This window comes from Nerophis ophidion, linkage group LG14, assembly GCF_033978795.1.
Source record: "Nerophis ophidion isolate RoL-2023_Sa linkage group LG14, RoL_Noph_v1.0, whole genome shotgun sequence".
Taxonomy (NCBI): domain Eukaryota; kingdom Metazoa; phylum Chordata; class Actinopteri; order Syngnathiformes; family Syngnathidae; genus Nerophis; species Nerophis ophidion.
This window is the reverse complement of record NC_084624.1, coordinates 42522685-42536491: the sequence shown is the minus strand read 5'-3', so window position 1 is coordinate 42536491 and position 13807 is coordinate 42522685. Positions and strand designations below refer to the sequence as shown.

General features: G+C 36.8%; 1 protein-coding gene across 3 annotated transcripts in view; it reads right to left on the bottom strand.

The window, feature by feature from the left end:
- LOC133568694 (enhancer of polycomb homolog 1-like) overlaps positions 1-13807 on the bottom strand; it is a 66015-nt gene that overhangs the window by 15921 nt on the left and 36287 nt on the right. For all 3 annotated transcript variants that reach the window (XM_061920782.1, XM_061920781.1, XM_061920780.1), the window contains one exon: positions 4683-4842. In XM_061920782.1, the coding sequence (XP_061776766.1) occupies positions 4683-4782 (100 nt within the window). In that variant the 5' untranslated portion in view covers positions 4783-4842. The remainder of the gene's footprint in view (positions 1-4682; positions 4843-13807) is intronic.

The following is a 13807-nucleotide window of genomic DNA, read 5'->3' as shown; positions in this document are numbered from 1 at the left end:
AATATGAAAGCAACAGAAGCATTATAAACAAAGTAATATGACAGAAACAAAATACTTTAAATAAAAATAAATGTGAAAATTTTGCAAAATGTCACCCTTTTGACAACTGCGTTTTTTGTTCATATAAAGTGTTTATAGTAAGGTTTCGTCTTACACATAGGACCGCACCATTATGGTCAAAATAATAAAGATTGTTTATCAATATTGAAATCCCGATTATTAATCATGATTATTCATTATGTTTGGTAAAACTGTGTTGGGGTGTGAATTTGTAATGTCTAATAAAAATGCTCTAGATAAACATTATATATTTACAGACAAATATTTGTGTTCTTGTTCATTAATAGTATCAGCTTTTATATAACATGATGCCTTTAGCTGTAGTTTTGCATTTTCATAGAAATATATACATTTTAATTAATATACATACATTTACATGTAGTAGTGATATACATGCTGTATCTGGACAGATATCTTAAGAGTTTGAGCAAAAATCTGTAATGTCGGTATTACTTGGACACCATAAAACATTAACAAAACGTTATGTCACATGAATGATTGTTAAAGTAATTTGTGAAATGTAAAAAGACAAGTCATGGCGTTTACTTTTTAAAGTTTAAAAGTTAAAGTACCAATGATTGTCACACACACACTAGGTGTGGCAAAATTAGTCTCTGCATTTGACCCATCACCCTTGATCACCCCCTAGGAGGTGAGGGGAGCAGTGGGCAGCAGCGTTGGCCACAGCCGGGAATCATTTTGGGTGATTTAACCCCCAATTCCATCCCCTTGATGTTGAGTGCCAAGCAGGGAGGTAATGGGTCCCATTTTTATAGTCTTTGGTATGACTCGGCTGGGGTTTGAACTCACGACCTACCGATCTCAGTGGCCTGTAACGACTAGGCCACTGAGGAGGTTTTGATATCAATATAAAACACAAAGCAGTTTGGCTGACGAAGATAAAGTCACATAAACAAGATTTGTTCTTCAACAACAACCATCTACTTCACTGCAACAGTCTGGCCAACAAAAATAAACACTGATACTCCTCACGTCCAATATACAATCTTTGTGCCTCACCAACAACTCAGCCTGTGTTCAATACGATGATATGCCAAAACATTATAGCTAGTATTGATGTTATTAAAACACTGACAATGCTAACAGTGGAACAGTGAAAATAAAGGATGAGTGAGGATACCAGTAAACAAACTAAAGACTTTATAAACAAGTTGTGGCAAAGTTCCCAACACATTGCCTGCTGCATGGTAACTCTCAGTCCCAGCAGCTGACAGAAAGACGCTAGTTGCACGTTCAAAATGAAAATGCAAAATCAAATATTTTTCTCCTCCAACAGCATGGCGCTCTTGAGTTTGAGTTTATTTCGAACATGCAAGCATATATATTAGGGCTGCGAATCTTTGGGTGTCCCACGATTCCATGTCAATGAGGGATTTTTAATCACTGCTATGCTGAAATTATAACTAATATTGATACTGTTGTTGATAATATTCATTTTTGTTTCACTACTTTTGGTTTGTTCTGTGTCGTGTTTGTCTTCTCAATTGCTCTGTTTATTGCAGTTCTGAGTGTTGCTGAGTCAGGTTTAGTTTTGGAATTGGATTGCATTGTTATGGTATTGCTGTGTAGTGGTTTGTTGGATTGATTAAAAAAAATATATATATATATATATTTTTTTTTTTTTCAAATCAATTTTTTAAAAATGAGAATCGATTCTGAATCGCAGAATGTATTCGAATCGATTTTTTTCCCACACCCCTAATATTATATATATGTGTATGTATGTATATGTATGTAAATATATATATATATATATATATATATATATATATATATATATATATATATATATATATATATATATATATATGTGTGTGTGTGTGTGTGTGTGTGTGTTTTTGTGGTGCCTAGGGATGATGTTCGAAACCGGTTCTCCCGATTGTTTTATAAGAAAAGAACAGATTCCATGGATTCGAATCCCTTTTTGAGAACCTGTTCCCGTTATCAAAGCCACAATACTGTACTTTCGCGACAGTAGGGCGCATCGTATTAAAAGGCGCCGTGTCAAATACAGAAATAGCACCCGTAACTAACTAAGGCACAGTGTATTTTTGGGCGCAGGCATGGTTAAACATAAGATAGCTTAAACCATACGCTAGCATGCATGGATGCTGTTTTAAAAAGGCAGCAGGAGCAAAGCTGAGTTCGGTTGTACTTTATTTAATTATTTATCTATGTACTCCCATTATTTTTGTTGCTCAATCCTCATCCACAAATCCATCAAAGTCGTCATCTTCTGTGTCGGAAATGAACAGCTGGGCAAGTTCTCCATCAAACACGCCAGATTCCCTCTCCTCATTTTCAAAGTCAGTCTTGTTGTCCATTAACATAGCAAGTTAGCACAACAGTAAAAGCAGACTTATTTTGCCCTGTTGTGTGTATGGATTCGCTACCGTGCTGGTTCCCTTCTTCACCGGGATTTCGAAAGTGAGCGTCCATGTTGTTGATGTGTTTGTCAGCAATTGTTTTTATTTACAACGCACATAGCAGCACTATATATATGCTCACTGCGGGCGTGCCTTTAGCGTCCTCTCTCACCTGAAACCTTCACCCAATAGCGGCCGCATGCTGCCCTCAGTCACGTCCGCTTTTCCTCCATATAAACAGCGTGCCGGCCCAGTTATATAACATTTATGGATTTTAGAACTCAGTGCACACACAACCACATATTTGGATACAATAAGAGATTCGATAAGTAATCGGTGCGATAAAAAGATTGGATAATGGGCTCGAACTCGATAATTTGTTAACGAACATCATCCCTAGTGGTGCCTGTTGCCTAGTGGCGTCAACAAGTCAGCGCCCGGTCTGAGTCCTACGGACTTTTTAGTGTGAGCCATTTTTGTTAGGTTAGCAGGCTAGCAGCAGCAGATTGTGGCTCTGACAGCAGCTCTTTTGAATCTTTCACTGGTTTGTGCTACCTCTGCTTAAAAGATTCAATGTGCTTCCATGACTGTATGTATGTTCTTGTCAACAAACCGGGCATTGTTAAAAAGGTAAATTTGTCACTTCAATCATTGCTTAGTTGTTCAATATTCCCTCCGACCCTCGTAGTTACTAGAATGCAGTGAATTTTGTGTCAAGTTTTAAGGTAGTGAAAAAAAAACAACTGTCTTTTACTGACCTGTTCCTCTAAGACTTTGTTTCTTCCTTGGTGGAAGACTAAGGGGCTCCAGCCCTGCCCCCTCTGTGCATGGCACAAGAGGGAGGATAACACACAAAGCTCTCAGCGCGCAAAGTGATCAGTGACACTTCCGCATCAATCACTTGTCCATTTGTTTACGGTTAAAGTTTAATTTCAAACATCCTATGCAGATGGGCAAAAATTTTACTCTGATCAAATTTGGATGGATTTATTTTAGGTGTTGAAATCCTTTAAGTCGCACTGTTTATTTTTAGGCACATTTTACACACCATACAACCCTGAAAATAAATAAAACAAACAAATACATATATTTTCGCATTTTTTAAAATGTATTTGTTTTTCCCTACCATATTACTTTGTTTATAATGCGTGTTATTTTATATGCACACTCAATTTCTACTTTAGGGCCATGAAACACAGTTTTTATCTCTACAAAGGAAATCATTTCGAATGTGTTTAGAAGACTCGACCAGAACATGTTATAAAACCAATTACATAATATTTCAGCCTGCAAAAAAAATGTATGCTCACTCACTCACGATATAGCAATGTAAAAAAAAAAAAAAAAACTCAGTAAAAATGCCATAGTGTGTAAAATTTAAGTGTCAGGAATGTTCAGAATAAACAAGCTTACTGTAATTGAACACAAACATAATGCTAACATGTTTTAATTATATTTTATTACAAACAAGTATTTCTAAGTGCAAATTTTTCCAGGACATATATTTCAAGCAAACATTTAAAAGAATAACTTACATTTGATGTTTTTAAAGTAACAATGTAAACATACAGTGTAACAAGTGTAAACAATTTACAATTTAGTGTAGTGTTTACACAGGGGATATGACACCAAACTTAACAAACGACAATAAATGTCACACAGACCACGCAACTTTCTACAGTAAACTGCAAAAAAAATGTTCTCAGGTTTTTCTGTTTACATTTTCACACTTAGGACTATTTTGTTACACTTTAATAAGCATTTTCTACATATTCATTATTTTCCAACCTAATTTAAAGAGGTGTTAAGTCTGTTGTGATTTTAGAATTGTGTTTACATTGAGTGTTTTAATTGTTTCGTTGACATTACCTTCCCTTTCTGCCTTGATAGCTGGGGATTACAATCAGCGGAAAGTTACGTTTAAAATAAAAATGTTAACTTTTATTATTTTCTCCTTGTCCACCTTTTCCATTGGTCATAAAAAAAAAATACAAAAAAAATACGGATATTGACCAATATATAAAAAAATTCTATCGTATAGTTTTCATATCGCCCAGCCTTTGAAGACAATTCCCAATTTAAAATCCATGCAGTGTATTAATTACTAAAAGTTTCAGACCATCACATTCTGAAAAACCGCAAAGAGCGAAGAGTAAAAAAAATAAATACATCTTTCTATTAAAAAAATTCCGATGACAAAGTTGGGTCAGCACCTCACCCTTGTCACCCACTTACGCTGTAGGTGAATGAGCTGCTTTGGCATCTTGTAATCTCCAGGGTAGAGTGAGTCGTAGTAGGTGATGTTGCTCTCCGCCTCTGGGACAGGGATGACCATATTGTCCCTCTTTTCGCCGTAGACCTGCTGTGCCGAGATGGCCCGTTGTAAATGGTGTTCCTGAAGGACAGAGACAGGCGCTCAAGTTTGTGCAAAAAGCAGCACATAACAGACAACTTGCACCTAATGGGATCCAATACAAGAGTTGTACAAGAAATAGGGTTTAAACTTTTCCCAGAATAATCGTTTAATCTTTATTTTGGTTTAAACACTGCATAAACTCAGTCTTCAAAAAAAAAAAAAAAAAAAGTCTTATTTCTTATAAGCCCGTTCATAAATGCACAGCCATAAACATGGCAGGACTGTAAAATTAATCAAACTCAATCTTTAAAAAAATATTTGTCTGATTTCTAGTAAGCCGTTGTAAGTTCAAGGTTCATAAATGCACAGCAAAGAACATAGCAGGAATGTACAATTAATCAAATTTCAGGAACAATCACAGCTACAATTTTGCTCGACGGGATATTGACCTACAAATTATGGCCAATAAACAAAATTCTCATTTTTTTAGACCTAATTAACCACTGATATAGTAATAATAATGGAAGTATACTTCAATTATCAACTTGTTTCTCGTACATTTCAAACATTGCAATTGAAATGTAAACTTTTAAATACCAAGTTAAATAAAACAAATTTAAAAAAAATACACGCTGGAAGCAAAATTTTGCACTTGAATAAAAATCATAACCAAAATTGATAATATAGAATGTTAAAGGGTATGTGGGGGGCTAGAATGGCTAAATAAAGTTATTGTCACCAAAATGATCAGTTATTATTATAGTGGTATTGTTGAATGTGCTAAAAAATTACTTATAATACACGTGCTCAAATCTTTTAATGAAGTTGTATTTTTTAATAACTATAAAAAATAGCCACAAAATATACATTCTTGGCAGAAGAAACAAACATTGTTACAAAAATGAAATTGCGCACTGTAGGACTCAAATGTCGGTACGATAGCTGCAGTAAATCATTCAATCACAATTTTATTGTATTAGCCTTAATCTCAAGTGCATCAATGGGTTTCACAAACCACAATAACATCTACTTGATCTGAACCCACATCCTTGGCAAGAAAAACTTCAAAAGAACGAGTTGGGGAAAAAAGAGAAGACCTTGAGATTAGGGCTGGGCAATATATCGATATACACGATATATCGCGGGTATGTCTCTGTGCGATATAGAAAATGACTATATTGTAATATTCGAGTATACGATCCCACGCAGTTGCTTTTAGCTGCGGGCATTGCACTACAGGCGTTTCTCACTCCTTCTCACAGAGACGTAAAACAAGCCCGCCTTCTTACATACGTCACATACACTGTCGCGTGGGAAGAGTCATACGCTCTCGCCGAGCAGAGAGGTAGCAACATGGATAACGTTATCTGAAGCAGGTGGCGCAATCAGAGTGGAGCGAAGCGAGTTGAGTGACGTTACAAGAGAAAGAAGGTGCAAAACTGATGACAAATGGAGGAAGAACAACTAATGGCCAAAAAAACAGCAGGGGGTCCATCATCTGGCAGTGGTTTGGCTTCAAGCAGGAATATATTCAACAGACAACAGCAATATGCAAAGTAAGCAGCAGAAGTGTTACTACAAAAGGTAGCAGCACTACTAATTTTTTCTTTCATTTAAAAAGTCACCCGCGAGAGAATGAAGAGTATTTAATAAATACAGTTTTGGTCAATTGACTTTGTTGTGATTTCCTTCTCTGTATGAAAGTAGCATATATTAATGCAGTATGAAGAAGAATGTTTTAGTGTAGACACATAGAATCATCATACTGCTGTGATTATATGCATCAAGTGTTCATTCAAGGCTAAGGAAAAATATCGAGATATATATCGTATATCGCGATAAGGCATAAAAATATTGCGATATTAATAAAAGCCAATATCGCCCAGCCCTACTTGAGAATACACTGAGTTTGTATATTTTGCCATTTAATATACATGTTCGACACTTTAAGCACACATAACATTAAGTAGAGCAAAGGTGTCCAATTGATGATGTGCAGGCCACCCACAGAATGTGACTTTTTTGTATGAGGCAGAATAAAGAAAAACAGTTAATTTAATCATATGGATAACCCTTTTATCAGATTACATGATAAATTACATGACGTCACATTCAGATTGTTTATTTTGCATGCCACAGACATCTTAAAGCTGTTGCTGCAGCTGAGGGCTTGGCAGTGAGCCACCAGCAAGTGGGGTGTTGACACAACAGCATCATGCTGCTTTTGTCACACACAGCAGTTGACTTTTGGAGGGAGAGTGTGTTTACATTTTCTGCTGCGGTGATAGTTCTGCAGAAGTTGGGATGAAAGTGAATAAACAACGTAAGGCATGTATCTGAATGAACGTATAAGCAGCTGTGTAACGTTGACGGTATGCCTGGGCACTATTGATTTGATCAAACTCAAGTTTTTTGTTACAGTCAGTTAAACATTTTTTCTTTTGTTAATATTTGTCACTAATGGTCTGGGATACTCTATGACCTGAGGAGCTTCTGTAGTTTCCCCACTCCCAGACATTTTTTTAGCAAACACAGAGAGCAACAACATGGCACATGCTAATGCCTAATAAGAGCAAGACCTTTGTTGCAAAGAAAATAATAGTGTTGGATTTGCAGTAAACGGACAAAACCAAGTGATTGCATGCTGCAAAGTTGGTTATAAAAATGCAGTAGAACAACAAACGTATTCCAGCATCTAAAACAGAGGCATCCAGCTAAGTTGGGGGAAAAGCAATGCTTTGAGGCAAAAGGAAGGAAAAAACACATTTCCAGACAAAAAGCAGCTAAATATGGTAAAAGTTTACTCAAGGTACCATGTATGACAAGGAGCACAATGGACACCATTAAAAATGTGGTGCCCATTAATACAATGGAAAAGCCTGGGCTCACTCATTTTCCAAAACTAAACCCCCCCCCCCCCCTCTCAATATTCAGGCATGTGATTTGAACTTAATGAAAAGGACTGAAAATAGGCTGGGAGTATGGGGGTCACAGGTCCCCAGCCAGGTCCAGGGCGTTGCCATGGTGGGGGAACAAAGGGTGCAGCCTACTCTATACAGTATTTACAACTTTACTAGTCTTCACTTCACAGCCACAGATGTTTCATGTAGTTATTTACATTGTTTACACATTACTTTGACATTTTTGCGTTAATGGCTCTGTCCTGAGACTTCCTGGCAAATTTCCGCTTTAGTGGATTCTACCTTGGATTATATAGCCAATTTGTGTCTCTTTCACACCCTCTCCACTTCTAACTGCTCCAAATGCAAACATCATAAAGAGTACAAACTATGTTTATTCTATTAGCTAACTTCCTTTATCTGAATAGCCATTTGTGATTTGTAGCATGAAATAACAGTATCTTGCAGGCACGTTGTTTGTTTAAAAATTATTCAACTATTCAATGTCAAACAGTAGAATATAATTAAAATGTCAGCTACTGTCTTGTTCTAAAAACACCAATAAATATTAAATGGAGCATTTAGACAGGCTATACTGTAGCAAAAGTCACCACGTTTGCCAAATGTTCTTAAATGTGTATTCCAAGTCTTCCATGTCGAGAGCACATTTTATTTGGGCTTATATGGTACACAACTAAAATTAATGTGTTGGGCATTGTTGTATACCAGGGGTCGGCAACCCGCAACTCTGGAACCGCATGTGGAACTTTAGCGCCGCCCTAGTGGCTCTCTGGAGCTTTTTAAAAAATATATGAAAAATGGAAATGAGGGGAAAACATTTTTTTTTGTTTTAATTTGGTTTCTGTAGGACAAACATGTCACAAACCTACTTAATTGTTATAAAGCACACTGTTTATATTAAACATGCTTCACTGATTGGAGTATATGTCGAGCGACGTTTTGTCCTACTAATTTTGGCGGTCCTTGAACTCACCGTGGTTTGTTTATATGCATAACTTTCTCCGACTTTCTAGGACGTGATTTATGCCACTTCTTTTTCTGTCTCATTTTGTCCACCAAACTTTTAACATTGTGCATGGATGCACAAAAGGTGAGTTTTGTTGATGTTATTGACTTATGTGGAGTGCTAATCAGACATACTTGGTCACTGCATGACTGCAAGCTAATCGATGCTAACATGCTATTTAGGCTAGCTATATGTACATATTGCATCATTATGCCTCATTTGTAGCTATATTTGAGCTCATTTAGTTTCCTTTAAGTCCTCTAAATTCAATCTATATCTCATGACACACTATCTGTATGTAATGTGGCTTTTAATTTTTTGCGGCTCCAGACAGATCTGTTTTTGTATTTTTGGTCCAATATGGCTCTTTCAACATTTTGGGTTGCCGACCCATTATAAACAGACACATGCATTTGTCCAAATGTGAACAAGTAGACGCATTGTGGTTTTACTTGACGCCATCTACATCGCTAAAAGAAAAATCTAAAGAATGAGAATCCCTCTGCAATCTTCCACTAGTTTTTTTAATATATAAATCGGCCGCTTGAATATTCCCTCTTCTCTGACTCTCTCGTCGTCATATGGGATGTGCGCGTCTGCTGCGATTCCCTTCCTGGTTCGATGACCCGCCCTCTCTTGCCTCTGATTGGCCCGTCTGTAATGTTTTGTCCTAATCTTAACCAATCATGACTCATCATAGTAAACCAACCAACCAATCATGGGTTGTCTTATAAGTAAACCAACCAATGATCATTGATGTTTCTCGTATATTTTCTTTGCTACGTAGCTTCCACTTTTAAGTGAATCATCTTTAATGGAAAACCGTAGTTAATTTTACTGGATTATCAAAAACCGTACTCATTATGGGAAACTCGTAGTTGTTGGCAGGTATGGCAAAAAACGAAAATTATTTTTTTATATTTTTACAGAGATAAAAAAAGAAGGCTTTCTGAATATAGACGGTAAAATCACATGCCTGAGTATTGGACTTTATTATAGTTTTGCTTCCCAGAGGAAGCGCTTTTAAATTGGTAAGATGCAGCGTTTATTTACGCCATTTATCCCTGCAAGTTGTGACATTGTCTCCTTTCAAACTATTAGTTTTTAATCAAATAAGTTAAACTAGTTTTGAATGATCCTTGTCATTTGTATTCATTATTTTGAGGCCATATTGCCTGGAAGCTAAAGTCTATGAGTATGAACTGATAAACTACTTACATGAGAGGACTAACTTCTTCCAACTCATGGTTTCACATTAATGTAATTGAATGTGTCGCACCGCCACGGCATTTTAAAATACCGCCACACCTTAAAAATAAGGCTTTTTTTTAAATATATATATACCCGAGACCGGATGTAAACAATAACACACGCCATTGTCTGGAGCATTGTGAGTATGTCTGCAATGGGGACGTGATTTTCATATATATATATTCAGATATACCTGCAGATAGTCATCTACAAAATGTGCAAATATTAGGAAGAAACACTCCAATTGGAGCAACAGTGCTAAGCAAGTTTATCCATCATGCTCGCTCCGGCTCTCTTTTTTCGTCAGGGACATCGAGGGCACAGAAGTAGAGTCTCCAAACACGAATAAATTTTATAACACGAAAATATTTGTTGCCAGTTGTTTTAAAAAATAATAAAAAAAATTAAAAAAATCATTAAAATTGTGTAAACGCTCAAATTCTCAAAAAAGTACATCGTACATGAAGCAGCAATATTCCAAAATGGCAAAATGATAAAAAAATATATATGTTAACACTAATTAATAACCAATTTGTTTTAAATGTATGTATAATTTTTCTTTTAGCCTTTTTAGAGAAAATCATGGCTAATTATGCAAACTACTCAATGACATCATGGTAACCACACCCCCACCACTACTTGGAAACTCTGCAATGAGAATAACAATAACCTGAAGAATGAGAATAGCCAAAGGCACATCCATCTTAAAATATACAAAAACCCACATTGTATGAATCTGATGTGTCCAGTGTTTTCAAATTTTAAAACACATATGCCCAGAAATGTTTTATAAAGAAGCAAACATGTCAAATATATTTATTTTCGATGAGTTAAGTCAAGTCAGCATTGTCACGGAGGGCGGTAAAAGGATAGGAAGTAGGGGTGTAACGGTACGTGTATTTGTATTCAACAGTTTCGGTACGGGGGTTTCGGTTCGGTATGGGGTTGTACCGAACGAGTTTCTAAGCTTAAGTCCTAACAAACTGCTTTACTTTTTCTGCCTCTGTGTCAGCACCCAGCATTGTCCCACCCACACAACCATCTGATTGGTTACATAGCAAGCGATAACAGCCAATCAGCAGTGCGTATTCAGAGCGGTAACAGCCAATCAGCAGTGCATATTCAGAGCGCATGGAGTCAACGCTTCAGCGTCGAGCACGTGAGCATAAGGCAGCGTACTCTCCCCAAATTATAATAAACACTACTAGTAAAATCACTATGAGCCCGTTGACGTTCTAGAAACTTAAACTGCAGCTCAACTCGCTCGCAGTCCTGGCTTGAGGTGTAGGATAATTAGATTTTAGCGTAACGGTAGCTCATTTTGCTGTGTGCATGCGTGCGTTAGGGGCAGCAAAGCCCTGTCTGTCTGTTATTTCACTTGAACTCCACGGTGTTTAGGGATGAATAGTCTCTCCTATTGCTATTGTACTATTTTTTTTTAGCAATAGTTACATTAATCAATAGTAATGTAGCAGCCTAGTTTTGAATGGCAGGGTCCCTGCTATCACATGTTGACAAAAATATAACATTTACATAATAAAAATCAACTACAGGCTTCCCCAATGCTGTGATAAATTAAGCATGATGAGTTGACTTGAAACTGTTTAATGTTGCACTTTTTATATGTACAAAAAAAGTTTTGTAATTTTATTTAATCCAAGCAACAATTTGAGGCAGTTTAATGTTGATTAACGTGGGCAGAATTATAATAGTGTTCCCAATGTTAAAAGGATAAAGCCATTGTTTACAAATTTGGTAAATCACCCAAAAATGTATATTTTGTTGTTTTCTTACTGTACCGAAAATGAACCGAACCGTGACCTCTAAACTGAGGTACGTACCAAACCGAAATGTTTGTGTTTCGTTACACCCCTAATAGGAAGTGATGTGTGCTCTCTCAAAAAATTTAATAATTTTGTTCTAAAGAAATTAAGTACAGTTCTGCAACTTACAACATTAAAAAACTGATAGAAAAATAAAGGCAATCACTATATGGTTTAAAAATACACTTCTCAGCAATATTACAAAAAAATAAAAGTAGTAGAGCATAAAACATGTTTTGGAGATTGTTAACGTAAAACATAACATTATGCCTGAGACACTTCTTCGCCCCATGTTGGCTTGCTGGTGTTAGCCACTTTAGCATGCCAATTCTGCCTTAGGAACAATTTTGTACTTCCGTCACTCATTCCAGATGGAAAGGGTACGGTCAAACAGCATTACTTATTTCTTAAATTTAGCATATAACAAACAATAAGTGGTGTTCTCATACATGTTGCCTTTTCTTGCTATCTGCAAGTATTTAGCATGTTGGAAGATTTTTCTTCCGAGCTGTGGCCATTTGTATTTTTAAAACAGCTGAAAAGGCAGATTTAGTAATTTTAGACAGAAAGAAAAGTTTATGGGACTTGTCTCCTTCATCCACCATACAGGTTGCAGGACTGTGCAAGTGGGAAGGGCCACAGTATTTTATGCTACACGCTGCCATCTGCAACATGAAGGATTTCTAACCTCCACTTTCTATCATGTATAATACCACAAAGACAGGTACAAAGGAACATGTTAGTGGTTTTGTTGTTTTCATACCGCAGTAAACCTAAAACAAGTATACAGCCCATGCCTAGACTTCACAATGGAGTTATTGTAAAATAAAATAAAATCCAGGACATATGAAATGCCCAAATTTTAAAATATTCAGACCTCGTTCCCACACGACTACTTGCAAAAGCGCACAAGAGAGATGCTGCTGTGGGTCATGCTGTAAATTCTGTGAACAGTGAAGTGAAAGACATGGCTCAAGAAATGACATGGGGAGATAAGAGCTGAGAACTAAAAGAAAAAGAGAGAATCTGAAAAAAGCTATGAAATGGATGTAGTGTCAAACACAGCTGGTGTTTCACAATAGTAACTATAACAATAATGCAGCACACGTAACCAGAAAGCAATCTTCGAATGTAGAGAGCCAACAACCACAAACAAGGCAAAAGTCTGTTTTGGCAGCTAACGCCATGGTCAAGTCTGAGCTTAAAACATGTTGACACGTTAAAATTTTTGCACTACAAAAGTGACTTATCTTAAACTCAGGGACTGTGTTAAAAAAAAAGTTTTAACTCTTTGGCGTGAATGCCAGGCATCATGTTTGAAAGAAAACAGGCACCGCTCATCACCAGACCAATACCATCACTACATTGAAGCATGGTAGAGGCAGCATCATGCTGTGGGGATGTTTTCAGAGGCAGGAACTGGGGGACTAGTCAGGATAGACGGAAAGATAATCTGTCAATATACAGAGACATCCTGGATGAAAACCAATGCTTCCCATTAGGGTTAAGCTAGGGATGGACAATTAATAGAATTCCATCCATCCATTTCCTACCGCTTAGCCCTTCCGGGGTCGCGGGGGATGCTGAAGCCTATCTCAGCTGCATTTGGGAGGAAGGCGGTGTACACCCTGGACAAGTCACCATCGCAACACAGGGCTAACACAGATAGACAACGTTCACACACTAGGGCCAATTTAGTGTTGCCAATCAACTTACCCCTAGGTGCATGTCTTTGGAGGTGGGTCAAATTAGAATATTGATTACGCCTTTTCACGACTATGAAAACAGAATAATGGGGGGGAAAAAAAAAAAAAGATTAATGGGCCGCGCAATATGCATTCACATTCTGGAGCTTGTGACGGTGAAATAGATGAAGACCGAATTAGTGGGGGGAAAAAAAGATGTAAAAAAAAAAAGAAAAAAAAGAAAAAAAGAAAGAAAAAAAAAAAAAAAAAAAGAGTATGTCGACTAGAAATTTGGGATCACGCCATGGTTGCTACTTT